The 18,686-nt window shown below is 47.3% G+C and overlaps 1 protein-coding gene across 1 annotated transcript in view; it reads right to left on the reverse strand.

Moving 5' to 3' along the window:
- MED17 (mediator complex subunit 17) overlaps positions 1 to 13,338 on the reverse strand; it is a 113,208-nt gene extending 99,870 nt beyond the window's left edge. The window contains exons 1-2 of the mRNA XM_086935312.1: positions 12,991 to 13,338; positions 439 to 605 (exon numbers count right to left, since the gene is read on the reverse strand). Coding sequence (XP_086791438.1) covers positions 439 to 605; positions 12,991 to 13,231 — 408 coding nt within the window. The 5' untranslated portion in view covers positions 13,232 to 13,338. The remainder of the gene's footprint in view (positions 1 to 438; positions 606 to 12,990) is intronic.
- Between the last annotated feature and the right edge of the window lie 5,348 nt (positions 13,339 to 18,686).

The raw sequence follows: 18,686 nt of genomic DNA on the forward strand, positions 1-18,686 counted from the left end.
TCCACGCTTATCTGTGCCCCCAGTACCTGAAGGCATCACAATTAGCAGAGTTATAAGTCCAGTAATTCATTAATGTAGCGCCTAGACTGTATTGACATAAGTAATAAATCAGTGAGTCATATAAAGTACGGTAGCTCAATCAGTTATACGAATTCAATGAGAGGATGTCATATTTCACTTTTGGTTGCAACATAACTAGTAAAGTTCTACCTTCATTCCTTGTAATCATTTGTTAGTCAGGTGAAGACATACTTCTGGAAGCCTAGAACATGACACCGCCTTCTTTTTCCTGCACTGCGCAAGCCACACGAATCTCCAATTCAAACCTGCAAACCTCAGTTTACATGTAGAGCTCTTCTGCAGGTTGACCGCCACACTATGCCTGGCTACAGGCAGGAATTTGTCACTATATGCGTTAAATTGGCGATTAGCACTTACCTGTTTTGGGGGCAGGGTGTCCTGCGACACTGGGTCGAGGGTCATGTATCTTTTATCCTTGACAATATTGAGAACATCATAGAGCACGCACATCTCAGTCAGGGTACTTCTCACGTTGTTCCTAACTGAATCCCAGGGCCACAGAGAGGGTTGAAACTTTACCAAACCTTGAAAATTAGAAGATAATGAGTACTGAGTGCAGCAGGGGCACACACAATGCATTGTTGCGCTATTCCTTCTTCTAATGTCTGTCTACCCACCGATTAATGCATCCCTCAAACTTGCAAATAGGCCAAGCTATTCTAAGTTAGGCATAATAGTTAAACAAGAAACATTTATATGTTATTAAACAGTAAAGTGTTCCATAGGAGCTAAACAATGATAACAAAAGCTCATTTTACAAGATTTAATACTACCTTAATTGTAAGTGTCTATGTGCCCAACTTGGTGACGGTAGCACTGTTAAATTGATAAGAATAAAATATGCACAAAAGAAAACAGTCCCACTACTGTGACCCACTGATTTTCCTCCAAATGCCCACTGGCCGTTTGTGCCACAAGGTACTTGAACAATCCTAGGTAGTGTATTCATAGTGCTGTTTCACAAGTTGGGTGTAAAGGGAAGAAAGTCCTCGAATGGTTGGAAAGAAGTGACAAACTACCCTTTATGAATTTGTCTTGACAGCACTGTATGTTATTTCAGCAGCAGACGGGACAATCGGAGTCGTTCATTGTGCTGACATTTTACAGCAGCTTGCCAGTGGTACACCATGATGCATTTCTAGCCATAGTCGAGGGTGGCTATTGTCTCTTTTTTCAAGAACAGGGGAAGGCTGGCAGCTGGCTATATTTCATGGACGTTGGCCTTTTCACAAATATCCATGGTGGAATGTGCATGGAAAACCTAACATCCTTTATAAGAGAAACAAGTGACCCTGAAGCCCTTCTTTATACAAATAAAGGAAGTGCCTTCACTATTATGATTGCCGCATGATAGGCCCTTATCCTGGAATGAAGTAGAATAGAATTACAAAATCGGGAGACTATTATTGACAGGACAGGGTCAGGCATTTGTCCTGCCCGGTCAGAAGTTGACTCAGACTCTGCTCTCTCACCAGCTTTGTTCTCATGTTGAGAAGATATTCAAAGACGGGGTTCTTCAGATACGGTCCATCGGAGCTGGATGGTCAACACTTTCTCTCCAACTAGTTCAGTCTAATGCAACTCACTAATCTCTCTATAGTGTATTTCGCTTATTTCACCGAAGAAAGACAAAACCGAATTTAAGTCGAGGTCACTGTAGAAAATGCAACACAGGACAAATACTTTAGTATTGCAAATGAGTTTAAAAGTAAGCGCATGTGGGAATAAAGTGGCATTGAAGATCTGTTTTTGTGTAATGGAATGCGAATAAATTATGTTAGTGGCACTACAGCAAAAAGTGATGCATTTGTACCGATACTGGGGTCTGCCCAAACTAAACAAGCATTTGCAATGCAATAGGTCTCGCATTTACACGAGTTTAAGCTATTAGTATGGTAAATAACAATGCCTTTTATTTATGTTTAAAAAACGGAAACCAAAAAATAAAAGGCATTGTCATTTGCAATGTAAATAGCTCAAACTCATGTAAATGCGAGACCTATTGCATTGCAAAAGCTTGTTTGATTTTGAAATGCAATCACAGGGATGGTGGTCTTCTGTCCTTTGTAGCCAATCGCAAACTGCGAAGTGCCTAGTGCCTACTAACTAGAGAGGTCATTCTGGGACTTCCTGTGATTCCATATTTCGTGGCCACACCATTAGTAAATAAGTCAGTTCGGAAAAACAGATTGGATTTGCAAAACGTCAGTGCACAATTGCGACAGCCTTTTGCCAATTCAACCTTTGCACAGCTGTCTACAAGTGTGCAGGAATCAGGCAGAGTAGCCAGGTCTGAGATGGCGGCCAGAGCCAGTTGGGCTGAGCGGAAATGTCTGGTGTGTGTAGTAGAGGCGGAAGCGGAGGTATGCGGGTCCGGTGTTGTGGAGGGCTCTTTAAGCGTATGTGAAGAGCTTGAAGGTAATTCTTTTGTTGATTGAGAGCCAGTGGAAGTCTCTCAGGTGACCAGTGATGTGTCTGCATCGGGGGGTGTTCAGGATGAATCTGGCAGAGGCATTCTGGATGTTCTGCAGTTTCTTAAGGAGTTTTTGGGTGGTGCTGGGGTAGAGTGTATTGCCGTAGTCGAGGCTGCTGCTGAAGAGCTCATGGTTGACCGTTTTCCTGGAATCGTTGGGGATCCACTTTAAAATCTTCCCAAGCAGGTGGATGAAACGACATGGATTTGGCGGTACATTTGGCAGTTCAAGTTGAATTAGGAGCCTTCTCAAACAGGAAATGACACCTACTGGCTACTATTGTTTAGGATTAAAGGATCCTTTCTACTGGCGAGAGCACACTTAATCATAGACATGTGTAACAGAGAAAAAGTACCAGGCAAAGGAGATAAGTTTGAAAGTTAGCTTGTGGAGACAGTCCTAAAAGCTGCATCTCCCCAATACTCGGAAGTCAAAGAAGTGCTTGTCAATGAAAACTACCAAATCTATTCAAAGCAGCTACCCTAACCAAAACTCTGGAAGTAGGGTAAGATTTTTAGCCACACTGTCTCTTTTTAACCACAAGGTGTCATATACTAATGATGAAAGTGAAAGATAACATGACCCAAGTTCTCCCCATGTAAGCTAGAAAGAATAAGGGTTTTGTGAATCTACAAAAAAGTACTGAGCTTGCATGGAGGAGCAAAGACAGAAGTAGACCACTGAGTGAGCAGATTCGTTCTTGTGCTGTCAGGGCAGCAACCTACCAAGCTCTTTGTTTCTCACAGTTGCAAGTGCAGACTTGTTTGATGTGTGTTGATTCCCCTTGGGAGCATGTGATGTGCTTGGGACGTGAATCCCTGCTTCAAACGTTGTGTTCCTTCTGGCTAGTAGGAAATGCAAACTAGTCCTTTACTACAAAGTGTAGCTATTTTCAGGTTACCAAACCTAATAGCTCTTCCTCTTATTTCCATTAGGAGTATTTGTACAGCAATGGACAGTTTCCATGCCTTTCAAGAGGTATATGGCCTGCAGATGAAGCGTATTTAAAAAGTATGGGAACGGTGTTCCTCAGTACACTGGTGGTGGGGGCCAGTGAGGTGTGGACATGGAGTCAGAAACAGCTAAAAAAAAAAAAAAAAAAAAAAAAAAAAAAAAAAAAGCACAACATTCTGTGGCTTTTTGTTGGCCTTTCACTTCCAGGTAACTACATATAAAGCATAATGAATACACCTTTAATACAAAATAAATGCAAGTTAAACTAATCTGGGGGAAATGTATTGATCTGGTAGGAAAGCTTGGACGGTTAACACTATCAGTTCAGGTGTCTGTGTGTGCAAACACAGTGTCACTGATCTGTATCCTGGTTGGTGCACTGGGGAATAGAGGCATGTGCGCCTGTAGTGCTATAAAGTACCAACCTGTGACAAAAAGCACAGTGAATATGTAAATCACTATATCAAAAAAATATATTTAACTGCAGTACGAGTTAAGCTGCTGCAAAATGCACACAAAAAACTCAGTGTTTAAAGTGTTCAAAGTACTTTCAAAAGTTACTAATGAACAAACAGATTGTGCCTAGTGCAAACCTTTTTAGGTCTCGCGACCTATCGATGTGCGCAAGCGCATCGTGCGGAGCGAGAATTCATGTCGGCAAAACACAAGTCAAACCAAAGGGCTTTCAGCCCCGCGGTTTTCTTGCAGTTCCCGTGTACATGCACGCGCATCGTATGCAAGCCCAGCCTCTCGCATTCCCAGGCTCTCCCGCCCCCATCCGGCATCAGGCTTCTCCTCCCCTAGCAGCACTCCTCCCACACCAGCAACTCCCCCCTCCCACACCAGCACCTCCCCTCTCTCTCACCGCAAACACAGCCTTGCCCTAGCAGCACTCCTCCCACACCAGCACCTCCCCCCTCCCACACCAGCACCTCCCCTCTCTCTCCCCGCAAACACAGCCTTGCCCTAACAGCACTCCTCCCACACCAGCACCTACCCCCTCCCCCACCAGCACCTCCCCACTCCCACACCAGCACCTCCCCTCTCTCTACAAAATAAAATTTCTCATTGAACCTAGTCTTACAGATAAATGCTGGAACGCAAATTCATTCGCTGGCCTCACTTCTCCCCCCTAATTGCTTACCAGCCATGTCACACACCACCATTTGCTGTGCCTCGCATCGGAGCATCAGACCTTCTCTTTCCGCTCATTAACAGGCTTCCCCGCCCCTAAAAGCTTCCTTCAGCGATGTTCTTGTTAGTTTGTTTACTTCTGTGGTGAATCATCAGGAAGTGCTTGTTTTTTAAGGGACTACAAATGTATATTACATTTTGCGCCAAAGCAGTGTTCCTGTCCCTTTTACTGATACGTGTAGCGTTTTTACACACATTGATACAGTTGCTGCTGCAGTATCACAAAGATGCAGACAACGTTTTTTCCTTCTGGAAAGGAGATTGCGCTGGGAGAGGAGCGACTTTTGTTTCAGGTCACCATGCAAGACAACAACAAAAATAATACTTGCAAAAAGGCAATGCAAATGTTCTTTTGTTTCTCATTTTGCCGTAGGCGTCATTGGGGATACATAAAGCACAGGCATTTTAGCTAAATTGTAAACAAACTTGTTGAGGAAAGGTTTCGATGAGAAATTAAAGGCAAGCTGATCAGGAGGAGACAAAGAGAGGGTCGCCAAAAGAGGAATGTGGGGGCTGTAAACCGGACCGAAGAAACCGATCCACAGACTGGAGAGGCAGCAGGCGTCAGCAGGGGACAAGCTGGTGAAACTCACAAAGGAAATGAAGTCGCAAGGTTGGTCTTCGTTTCCCCTCCGCAGATCAAGTTACACCCCTGCCCTGCTGGGTATCAGCGGGGGGAGGGGGGCCTAGTCAAAGTGCACGGAGTCCCTGCAGTCTTCAGAACAGAATATTGCAACGTGTACAGGTCGAGTATTTAGTGTTCAGCTTACCAGAGTGCTGAAGAATCAGGATATATCATCTCATCCCATCCCAATGTTTGACAAGAGAGTCACAGGGAGCCCCAACTGTTTAGAGTTAGGTGCATGAAAGGCCCCATTCTAAACTATAGTTACTTGCTTCTAGAACGTTCACGAAAATTAGGAATCCTAATAGCAAAACAGCATTTATAGCCATTAACAAAGATTTCCAATTTTGAAGCACTTAAGGAAAGGAGCTAATATAATCACATCTCAGTCAGAGCAACTTCTTTGTGCAATGGATCCATCGTCTTTGCTGCTGTTGATTGTACGATTCATCCATTGGCAAAATCAAGCACTGGATGTCATGCCATTTCCTCTAAGGTCACACCAACAATATCAGAGCATCCACTAACACGCAATGTCACTCACACCCACGCAACGCCACTCACACATGCAACGCCACTCACACATGCAACGCCACTCACACATGCAACGCCACTCACACATGCAACGCCACTCACACATGCAAAGCCACTCACACACGCAAAGCCACTCACACACGCAAAGCCACTCACACACTCACGCAAAGCCACTCACACACGCAGTGCCACTTTCACCCACACAGCACCACTTTCAGATATGCAACGCCACTCACAGCCACGCAACGCCACTCACACCCACGCAAGCCCACTATCACCCACGCAATGCCACACTCACTCACGCCACACCACACTCACTCACGCCACACCACTCACCCAAGCAACGCCACTCACACACGCAACGCCACTCACACACGCAACGCCACTCACACACGCAACGCCACTCACACATGCAACGCCACTCACACACGCAACGCCACTCACACATGCAACGCCACTCACACACGCAACGCCACTCACACACGCAACGCCACTCACTCACTCAACGCCACTCACCCACGCAACGCCACTCACACACGCAACGCCACTCACCCACGCAACGCCACTCACACACGCAACGCCACTCACACACGCAACGCCACTCACACACGCAACGCCACTCACTCACTCACGCAAAGCCACTCACACATGCAACGCCACTCACTCACTCACGCAAAGCCACTCACACATGCAACGCCACTCACCCATGCAACGCCACTCACCCACGCAACGCCACTCACCCACGCAACGCCACTCACCCACGCAACGCCACTCACACCCACGCAGTGCCACTTTCACCCACACTGTGCAGTGCACAATAGGTCTCGCAGTAGGAAAGTTGGAGCTATTGGTTTTGTAAATGACAAAGCCCTTTATGTTTTTAAAGTGAAAACAAAAATAAAAGGCATTGTTATTTGCAATTGTAATAGCTCCAACTTTCCTACTGCGAGACCTATTGGCATCGCCAGTGCTTGTTTTAATAGGTTCTCCATTAAAAGGAGGAATCCCAGAATTGGTCATACCCTCCAGTGCCTCTCAAAATTAATAACTTTCACCATGAAGCTTCAGGTGATCGTATGAATTAAAGCCTTGACTGGCTCCTAACCTTTAGATCTGCCAATTAACTAACTGCACACAATTATATTTATTTCTGGTAAAAGGACACCCTGGAGAGAAGGCTTGTTTCTTCTTTGGTTGTTTGTTTTCTCTCTCGTCGCAGTGCAGGGGACCGCGGTTACCCTTTCAGCCAGAAGTAACTCATGCTCATCACTGACCGTACAAAACAAAAAGGTGTATTTTTTCCAACAAAAAGTATTGGAACTGTTTTGGCAGCATTTTAAGACCCTTTCCACTTCAACCTTTGTGAGTGGCTACAGCTCGTCGACAACTTCTATACGTACACATTTGCCATCATTTTGCACATTTAACAGCATCACTACCGCGAGCATGTTGCCATATGGATTACTGGGCCTTCTCCAAATACCCCCAGAACCTTTTTATGCACACGCACAATGCATCCCACTGCCCATCTGGATACCTGCCTACGTATTTTATTCCCCACACCAACGGGAGTACTGTAGTAGCGCGCACTAGTGTATGCACGTCACGTAGGCCACGTGACGTGCCGCGCCCGCGCAGGGCTACGCGGCTGCGTAGTGGCTTGGCACGTAAGACCGTTAAGCGGCAGTTGAGGCGCGGCGCTCTTCAGAGGTAGACGTGTTTAATAAAGACGGTTAAACTATACCTGATTGCAGCGTCATCATTGTTGAGTAATACACGACATTACAATGGCGACGAGGGTGGGATCAGCTATCCCTACCCCGCAGTGAACCGACGACAACCAAGCAACCACTCTGAAGAGCGCGGCAGGGCCGAACAACCTTAAGCTCCTCCAGAGTCCAGAACAGCGGGAAGCGAGAAAGACACGTGGAACAGCGAGCCACGTGGTATCGTCCGTCAGTCAAGGAACGAGCTGGCTACCTTGGTGAAGAGCGAGGGGGCTGATACAGGTGGTCCCCAGAACCACGCGTACAAAGCAGAACGAGATAGTGGCCCAGGAAGCCCCAAGGGCCAAACAAGCCACCAGCCCGCGATCAAGAGTGAAAGGATGAGCATCCAAACTGGATACGCGACAGCGCCGGTGCAGTTCCTGCCCAGGCCAGGAGAGCCACTAATGAAGTGGGACGATTGGAGGGAGTACATCGACAACTTCATTGGTGTGCTAGAGGACGAGAGCAAAGAGACGTTCAAACCATCAAGGAAAAAACGCATCCTGTTGTTGAACTTAGGCCCAGAAGGTTTGAGAGTGTACAAAAGCCTGGTGCCGAAGCAAAGGAACAGCACGGACGATGATGTATACGCCCACGCAATCGAGGACCTGAATGAACACTTTAGACCGGCGGTGTGTGTGTCCGTGGACAGGTTCAATTTTCAACAAAGGAAACAGCGGCCAGGAGAGACGGTAGAGGAGTACGTGGCGCGCTAAAACGTCTGGCGGCCGCATGCAAGTACGATAACTGGGAAGAGGAGTTCATAAAGGACCAAGTGATAATGCACACCACGTGCACTTCCGTGCAAGACAAGTTGTGGGCCAGCGGAGAAGCCACCTTGAAGGATGTAATGGTCATTGTTAAAAGAGCACAGCTGGCGAGGAGATGTGCGGATGCAACTAAGAAGGAGACGGCGACCAGCACTATGGTGAACAAGATTGATGAAGAGGTGACACGTAGGGACCACTCGACAAAAAGGACAATGGAAAAGAGTGGCGCCAAAGGGAGCAGTAATGGCGGGCCTCCAGGAAGGCACACGGGCGCCAACCGGAAACCATGCTACAGGTGCGGAAACTGGACGCACGAGGCGCATGATAGGAAATGTCCGGCGTTCCGGGCCAAATGCATGTACTGTGGTATCATTGGACACTTTGAGAAGGTGTGCAGAAAGAAAGCCTCCAAGAACACGGTGAGACTCATCAGCCAGGACAGCGACACGCAGGAAGACACACCGGAGGAGGAAGTAGCCACGGTGCTGGGCATATACGATCAGGTACTGGGAGCGGATGTACAAGTCATGAGTGTGGATGGAAAAAGATCGATGAAGCCGGTGTTGGAGATGACCATAGGAGGAGTCAAGATTAGCGTAATAGCGGACACCGGTTCGCCGTACACCATCGTCCAGAGAGCTGTGTGGGAGGAGAAGTTTGCACCACGACTAGGCCCGGAACTGGAGAAGCTAGATATCCGCGCAGTCACATACAACGGGGACCGCATACCAATGGCGGGATTCCGTCCACTGAAGTTTGAATTCCGATGCCGATCGGCCTGCTGCAAGCTCTACATAGCGGAAAAGGGACCATCCGTGTTGGGGTGGCTGGACCAGGGCGACCTGGGCATCAAGTTGGATCCCGGGGGCGCGGAGCAAATTTTACTAACTTAACATGAAGGGTGGCCTGACCAAGACAGATGGAAGAAGACATTCCCCAAGGTGTTCGGAGGCACGGTGGGGAAGCTGGAGAAGTTTGCACATAGGATCATTCTGAAGGACAAGGCAGTACCGGTGGCCCACCGAGTCAGAAATATCCCTATCGCAGTACGAGAGGCTGTGCGAGAAGAGCTCCAAGAGCTGGAGAAGAAAGGGATCATTCAACCAATCACATGTGCGGAATGGCTATCGCCACTGGTGGTGGTCAAGAAGCCCAACGGGAAGATCCGGCTGTGCGTGGACCTCAGGGAGCTGAACAAGAATATTGTCGTAGAAAGATTTCCCCTGCCAAGAATAGAAGAAATGCTGGCCAGCACCCGAGGCATCAAATGGTATTCCACCATCGACCTGACCTCCGCCTACCACCAAATTGCCTTGCATCCGGAGAGCCGCCATCTCACGTCGTTTATCACCCCGTTCGGGTGTTACCAGTTTCTCCGCATGCCATTCGGACTGGCGTCTGCAGCGGCAGTGTTCCAAAAGTTGATGCACCAGCTTTTCCACAATAGCACAGGTGTCCAGTACTTTCAAGACGACATCTTGATAATGGGCCGAGACAAACTGGACCATGACACAAAGCTGGGAAAGGTGCTGCAGATTTTGGAGGGAAAAGGCCTCACCGCTGAATGGTCAAAATGCCGCATCGGAATGTCGTCAGTGACATATCTGGGCCATGAAATAGGCGTGGATGGAGTGACCCCCAAGACGGAAAACGTCAAGGCGATCCGTGAAGCACCTCCTCCAATCAGCAAGGAAGAAGTAAGATCATTTCTCGGCATGGCCGAGTACTACGGAAAATGTGTGCAACGTTTCGCCTCTAGGACCCATCACATGAGGCAACTTACGAAGGAAAACACTGAGTTCCGATGGTCAGCAGAAACACAGAGTGAGTTTGATGATGTTAAGGAAGCGATCACAGAAGCCATTCCCCTTCGGGGGTATGACCCCCAAGGCAGAACGGTCCTAACCACGGATGCCAGCGACAAAGGACCGGGAGCAGTCCTGATGCAGGACAGAGGGCAAGGACAGATGGAAACTATAAGCTTTGCCTCGCGCACGCTGTCGGACACTGAGAAAAGGTACAGCGTAATAGAGAAGGAGATGCTGGCAGTAGTGTGGGCCACTGCGAGGTTCAGACAATTCCTGTGGGGCACACGGTTCCTATTGAGAACAGACCACAAACCTCTACTCAAGGTGCTGACGTCAATAGGACACGCCGAAGCCACACCAAGAATATCAAAGATGTCAGTGAAGCTACTAGAGTTCCGGTACGATGTGGAGCATGTGCCAGGGAACAGGAATCGCGTAGCAGACTACCTAAGCAGAGCTGCTGCGATGGAATCCAGTGGTGAGAACACGGCCGGAACAGAGGAATGGGTGGCACTCACAGAGGACCAGGAGGTTTCTATCAGCCTCACAGAATGGGAACAGGCATATAACGAGGACGCAGTGTTGAGGGAAGTAAAGAAGTGCGTGACGCAAGGATGGCCCGAGAAGAAAGCGCTGGTAAGGGAACTCAGACCCTATTATGAAGTTAGAGAGGAACTATCGATAGGAGACAAGGGAGTGTTTGTGCACAGAGGCGGGAGAGTGATACCACCCGCCGACCTCGTAGACCGGTTACTGGACACACTCTACGAGGGACACCTTGGGATCTGCAAATTGAGGCCGAGAACCCGGCAAAATTACTGGTGGCCGGGAATGGATTTGAGAGCAGAAAAACATGTCAGGAACTGCACCAGGTGTCAAGGAGCGGATAAGACCTTAAAACTCCTCCGACCTGAGATGGGCAAATTTGAGATACCAAAGAACCCTTGGGAAGAACTGAGCGTGGATATATTGGGCCCGATCCTGGACATACAAGGAGTGCAAAAGTACGTATGTGTCATGGTGGACAGGTACTCGAAATGGCCAGAGATAATGATAAGAGAGACCAAGGACACAGACGCAATTATCAAGTTCCTAGCAGACACGTTCGTGAGTGAAGGCATCCCCAAGGTGGTGCTTAGTGACAATGGGCCCCAGTTCAAATCAGAGAAGTGGAACGGATTCATGAAAAGGAATGGCACAGGAGCCAAGCACACAGCGATTTACCACCCAGCCGGCAACGGCTTAGTGGAACGTTTCAACAGGGTGGTGATGGGGTCGATCCAAGCTGCCATAGCCGATGACAAGGAATGGGAGGCAGAAATTTGGCACATGATCTGGGCGTACAGGATAACGCCTACCAGCACAGGATACAGCCCATTTCAAATACTCAGAGGCAGAGAACCTTTCACACAGGACAATCGAGTGTGGAAGGAGAAAACAATCACCAGCGAATGGTCGCCCGCCGTGGTGCGAGCCAACCTTGAGAAAGCCCAAGCAACCTACACTAAACATTATGATCGCAGACGGAATGTACGGGACACTGGATTAGAGGAAGGAGAGTGAGTGCGAGTGAGGTTGGCTAATGCGCAGAGGAAAGGAGAGAGCAAGTACAGCAAGCCTATGCAGGTGAAAGAAGTGAGGGGCAGGGCGGCTCTACTGAGTGATGGCAACGTCTGGTCGCAAGACCGCATGGCAAGATGTAACAAAGTTTTGAACTGGAATCAGAGGACCACGGACTGGGAGGAAGAAGGAACAGAGTCGGAAGAGCAAGAGGCTCCGGAAGGAGCGATTGAGGAGGACGGAGAAGGCGCACAAGAAGCAGGGACAAGAGAGCACGAGCAGGAGTGGATGGCCAGAGGAAGTCGGAGAGAAGGAGAAGCAGGCGCGCAGGAGTCAGAGGGAAGTAACGAATGTGAGAACACCAGCACCCCGGTAAGACTGACTCGAAGTGGCAGGGTGGTGGTAAAACCAGCAAGGTACAAAGACTATGAACTGAACTGTGGACAATGAGGAACTGTCTCCCTGTTGGGGTAAAAGGGGGAGATATGTAGTAGCGCGCACTAGTGTATGCACGTCACGTAGGCCACGTGGCGTGCCGCGCCCGCACAGGGCTACGCGGCTGCGTAGTGGCTTGGCGCGTAAGACCGTTAAGCGGCAGTTGAGGCGCGGCGCTCTTCAGAGGTAGACGTGTTTAATAAAGACGGTTAAACTATACCTGATTGCAGCGTCATCAATGCTGGGTAATACACGACATTACAAGTACCTGTAGCATAAGGTATTCAGGTGTATCCAAACCTCCAGTATAACAAAAACGTGTAAACATAACGCTGGACTTATAAAGAAAATTATCATTATCAACTAATTACAAATATTTTTCAGCGCCTATGCATCGCACCTCCTAGTACCTCACACTGCTAGGCAAGACAAGAAAAAATCACACATCTGATCACTCTTTGGTGGCAACATAGGCGTACAATAAAACACTGTTAACAACGCGCACAGTGTACCTGTCAGAGAAGGTGTTCCACAACCGAGTCTGAAGCGTTATTTAAATGCTACAATACAATAGGTGCTGGAAACGGAAAACCGGAAGCACCGGTTCTCACTGTCCCAGGGTACATGTTTGCTACTGAGAAGTACAGCTTCCCTCCTATTAAAAGTACAGAAGCCTTGCTATGAAGGGCAGGTACTTAGCAACTATTCATTCAAAGCACTGACTACAGTACATCTACCGAGAACAGCAGCACACCCAAATTCGCATATCTGGACCACGTTCCTTACCCTCTTCGTCGTCCGGCTCAGGAACCCCCCAGTCCCGACCAGAGGGAGAGCCGCCCGCTTCCTCCTCGCCTCCGGACCCCGTGCTGAAGTCGATGCGCTGTGCCAGGCGAGCTAGGTTCTGGGACATGTCCAGGGGCTGCACGTAGGTCTCGGATCCATCCAGACCCACCTCCTGCACCTGCTTTTCGCAGGCCGACTCAATGCTGATCCGCACAGCGGGCACGGACCCCGGGCCCGACATGATCCCAAAAGTGGTGTTTGCTAACGGGGTCAAGAATAAAACTGCACCGAGGACCACGGCACACAGAGCTGTGCAGACGAAGCCCTGTACGGATGCCCCGACAGGACAAAACTATCACGCTGCCTTTATTTGCGAGTGGTTCACTGCTAACTAGCAGAGGACTTCAGATGGCAAAAGCAGCGGCCATGTTGGACTGGAATTAATCACTCAAATGTAAGCAGGAAGGCTCACAGAAAGCAAACTGCCGATAAAATGGTATTGTTGTTAAATATTTCAAGAACCGCGCCTGCATTGTAATGTGAAACATGCATGCAGTATAAGAATGGAGCGCCACAAACATTTTGATGAAACGAGGGGTTTCAAATAATTGAAAATGTTTTGACATTTAAATTTTTTATTCAGTCTACCGGAAAAGTAATAAAAATTATTTTCCTGATTTGCAAGCGTATGTATAACATTCTGTGTAAACTGGGCTTTCAATAATGTAATTAGTGTGTCCTTATAAGGCGGCTGATTAAGGGTGACCAGATTCTCAAAACAACAAGCATTTGCATTGCAATAGGTCTCGCAGTTACAAGAGTTTCAGCTATTGGCATTGTAAATTACAATGCCTTTTATATATGTTTTTAAAACAAAAACAAAAGTAAAAGGCATTATTATTTGCAATATCACTAGCTCAAACTCGCTTAAATGTGAGACCTTTTGCATTGCAAATGCTAGTTGTTGTTGGCTTCAACATGATGGCCTGATTAGCAGCGCCACTTGATTCTTAGGCTGTGTTTTGGCCTGGCTTTACCTTGTGTAGGTGTGGTGCACCGCTGGAGTTATAAGCGCACTGTAGTTGGGTTACCTGTGGAGGGGATCTGTGATGGTTCCTTTCTGTAGGTATACATCCTCTCATAAGCTGGTGGGAGCCATTGCTTAATGGTGTTGGGACCAAGCGCCCTTACCTGGGTGTCTCGATGTTGCTTCTGGCTAGGAGGTTTCTCTGATAGCTTCCCGGTGGTGAAGGTAACCAAACCGGGCATTAAACACCACACAGGTCTAAAATAGTGAAATACAAGTAGGGAATTGTTGTAGGTCTAGTTGTTCTGTTTACTTACTGCACGTGCTCACATTTCATTGGATGTGCATATACGTCATTATCGTTTCCCTTGTTGTATTTAACTGACGTCAGCCCTTTGAGAATGGCTATTCCTCTTCGACTCTGCGCAGTCGCTGTCCTTATCTTCCCAAGCTCTTTTGTCATATTAAATACTTATATTCAAGTAGCAGTTTCATTATTATTATTATTTAATAACCATCACTACAATGGCGACGAGGACGGGATGACAAAGTTACGGTGAAGGGCTTGTGGAAGAATTTGTTTCGAACAACTTATCCCTATCTTCAAGACAAGTTATTCTTTTTTCTATGCCAGGAGGAACCTTGGATCATCAATAATTATTTCCTTCATTATTTCGGGGCAGCTGCAGAATTTCGTTGATATTTTACTTCAAGCAACAGTTCCTGACAACGAACAGATTTATTACACAATAATCGTCGTGTAAAATCGAGAGCTTCAAGGAACACTTTCAGGCGAGTGATGAATATTTGTTCGTTTGTGGCAGTAAATACAATGTGGTAATTCTTTAGCACGTGTATCTTGCAGTTTGTGACTGAAATTTTATGGGAGTGAGTTCGGTGGCAGTTGGCAAGTGATCGTTGAATTTGAATTTAAAAACATTTATTGAGCGCTCTTATACCAAGCGGTTTCATGGCGCTTTGGGGATTACGACCAGCAAACAGCAACAAGAGAGGACATATTAAGTGGCAAAAGCACTAGAAAAAAGAAAAGTTTTCAAGTTTTTCCGGAACTCTAAATAAGAGGATGAAGTTCGGAGCGCCAGGGGGAGGGAGTTCCAGAACACAGGTGCAAGGGCTGCGAATTTCGCCCCGCCAGCTTTCTTTTTCTTAGAACGGGGTATGGCCAGGAGTGCCATGTGAGTAGAGCGGAGTTCTCTGCCCGGTAAATAGGGCCTGACAGCTGAGCAAATAAACTCAGGAGCAGTGCCCATCCTGGCCTGGAAGGTGAGGCAGCCTAGTTTGAATAAGGACCGTTCTCTCACGGGCAGCCAGTGCAGTGCCTTCAGCAATGGGGTGGCTCGATGGAATTTGGGCAGTCCATGAATCCATGAATCAGGCGGGCAGCCTGATTCTGCACTAGCTGCAAGCGGTGTATGGCGTAGGCCGGCGCACCGTTGTAGATTATGTTTCCATAATCAAGGCGCGAGAGCACCATAGCCATTACAATAACCTTTAGCGCCGGAAGGGAGAAAAAACGGGATATTTTCCTGATTATCCTGAGAGAGAAGAAGCAGGAGGATACCACCGAACTGACTTGGGAGTGCACAGAAAGTTGAGAGTTAAGCAGAATCCCAAGGGTTTTGACTTTAGGGACCGGGAGTGGGGGGGCACCAAGTAATTGAACACCGTGACCTCCAGCTGCTGTAACATAAAAATGAGGGGGTAGATGTATAAATTAAACAGAAGAGGGGAAAGTGAGGAACCCTGAGGGACGCCACACTCCACCTTACGGGAGGCGGCAGTGAAGCCAGCAAGGTGGACCACTTGAGCCTTGTCACACAGGAAGGACTCAAGCCATGAGAGGGCTAAGCCCTCTATGCCCGCCGCCTTGACACGGGTGAGGAGGATGGAATGGTCCACCGTGTCAAAGGCGGCGGACAGGTCCAGGAGGATAAGGGCCTGCGGTAGATTGGTGTCAATGCCCTCGCGAAGTTCATCCATTACCGAAATCACTACCTTCTCCGTGGAGTGTAGAGGTCGAAAGCCCGCCGGGCGGGGAGAGAGGCAGTGATTTGCCTCCACTTGGGTGCTCAGGGTGCTGGTGACGTGAGTTTCCAAAACCTTTCCCAAGTAGGGCAGCAGGGAAATGGGACGGTAATTGGAAGGGGATGAGGGATCAGCGCCAGGTTTTTTTAAGATTGGGATAACAACCGCTGCTTTGTGAACGTTGGGGACGACTCCATTGCTGAGCGAGTCGTTAAGGAGTGTGAGGGGAGGGGTAGGGCAAGCCAGGAAAATTTCTCTGAGGACGTGGGCGGGGCCGAAGTCCAGGGGGGAGCCCGACTTTACCCGTTGAAGCAACGGAGGAAGTGAGTCCATGGTCAACAGAGGAATACTGGTCAGTTTAGAAGCGGTGGGTGGGGGAGAGGGGTTAACGAATGTTGGTGAAGGGAGGGGTATGTTGATTTTAATCTTTGCAACCTTCTCAATGAAGAATTCATTGAGCGAGTTGCATAAATGCTGGGAAGGGGGGATCATTGCTGTGGCTCTATCGGATGAGGCTAATTTGTGGACAGTGGCGAAAATTTCTTTGGATTGGGACTCTGCCGTTGACAGAACCGTGGCAGTTGCAAGTTTCTGTTGGCAGTTCTGGCAGTTTAAACTGTCAGCCGGCATTCTCAGCTGTGATCTGTCAATATCTGACGCTCATACGTCATCGCGTCTGAACGTAAGTGCGCGACGCCATTTTAGATTGCCTCAGTGTCAATTTCAATTACAGCTTCACCGCGCAGTTTCTACGGAACAGGTCAGAAGGTTTTTTTTCACTCATTAAAAGCCTGTTTGAGGAATCGAAGGAACAAGACTTTGTTCAACTGGGAAGACTTGAGTAATACTGCAATTTTGGTTTTGGTATTATATCAATCTTTTGTGAAATAGTTTAGCTGACGATACCCTGATCATGTCAAAAACGCCTGCTGGGCTACAACGCGCATTAAATATATTTGATGTTTTTTGCAAAGAGCACGGCCTAGAAGTAAATGTGGGGAAGACGAAACTAATGGCCTTCTCCCCACGCCGTAAAATTTATCCTAAGGTAACCCTGAACAATAGCAAGCTAGAGACTGTCAAGGAGTTTACATATTTAGGGGTACAGATAGCAGAGGGCCCTGGTTGGTCACCTGGAAAAAATGGCCCTAAAACACCAACAACTATCAGGTGCATTGCGGGGGGAACACCGAAAATCCAAGACGAAACCGATCAAACCTGCCCTTATAGTTTATGATGCAAAGGTCTTAGGCGCGACCTTATACGGCGCAGAGTTATGGGCTTGGGACAATCTCTCGACCTTACAGACATCTGAAAACAGGTTTCTCAGAGGGATCACAGGCCTCCCACAGAGCACCCCCCTAGTACCATTGTTCCTGGAGTTGGGTAGACGTCCAATTAGTGATAGAGCGCGACTGCGCCCTGTTCTCTATTGGAGACATCTTTGGACAACTCCTGAGATTAGGCAATATGCTGATGGTTTCCTCTCGATAATCAAGGAAGATAACTTCCACAAGATAAAGTGGCAAAAAAAATTAAGGGCCATGTTAATTAACCTTGGGTTTTCCAATCTTTGGACCAATCCACTGGGGGAAGTCTTCCCAAGCAAGGAAGCCCTCAAATTACAATATTGGGACTGGGTGGGCAGCAATCTGCTGAGAGGTGTTAGGTCTGACTCTATGGCGGGTCGCTTCTTGGAGACAAAAATCTATCCTATCTTAGAAAATTACTGGGACACTATTACGGTCCCAATGGATAGGAAGCTAGTCTTCCAGTTAAGATCTGGTTCTATTCCCCTAAAAAAACTAACTGCAGGTTGGCAAAGGTCGACCAATATGTCATGCCCAGTATGTGAAACAGCTGTGGAAAGCATAGGCCACTTTCTATTTGTATGTAAAACCTATTTATCACCTAGGAGGGTATGGCTTACACCTGTATGTAAAAACCTTGGGACACGAGATAGCGCAGTGGCATTGAGAATTTTGTGCACATCAACCCAGGAGTCGATAGTAATTGGGGTAGCCAAATACTTGGGGTGGGCTTGGGCAATTAGGCGGCGATCTTTGGGGGGGCCTAGTTAATCAGGTTTTTAACTGTTTTATAAAATCCAAACCTAATTTGTTATATATGTAAATCTTTTTATGTTGGTATTGTATGAGCTTGCACAAAATGCTTACATGAATTTGTATTTGTTAAATGAAATGTTTTTTATTCTGTCATGTTCAATTTTATGCTGTGCTTTTATGAGAAATTATCTCGAATAAAGCTTGTACAACAACAGAAATAGTTTAAGTTAAAAGGGGCATTTCATCAAAAATATTTCTAAAGGGCTTGTATTTTCATAGGTTCAGAGATATAATGATAAAGGTTATTTAATATAACTGTACAAAGAGTATTTCGAAGTATAGTAATTAGACAAAAGTTATGTATTCACAACAGTAGTTTTGTTTTCCCTTTTATCTTTTCGGTGATATTCAAACAATAAGTCACAATTGAGTACTTTATTAAACAAGAAAGTTTAGACTATAAACAAGATAATATGGCCAGTGAACCGAATTTCAGTACACCTGCTCCAATTGTCAGCGAATCTGGAAAACCTATTATGAAGTGGCGGAATTGGTTA

This window comes from Lissotriton vulgaris, chromosome 8 (genome assembly GCF_964263255.1).
Source record: "Lissotriton vulgaris chromosome 8, aLisVul1.2, whole genome shotgun sequence".
Classification (NCBI taxonomy): Eukaryota; Metazoa; Chordata; class Amphibia; order Caudata; family Salamandridae; genus Lissotriton; species Lissotriton vulgaris.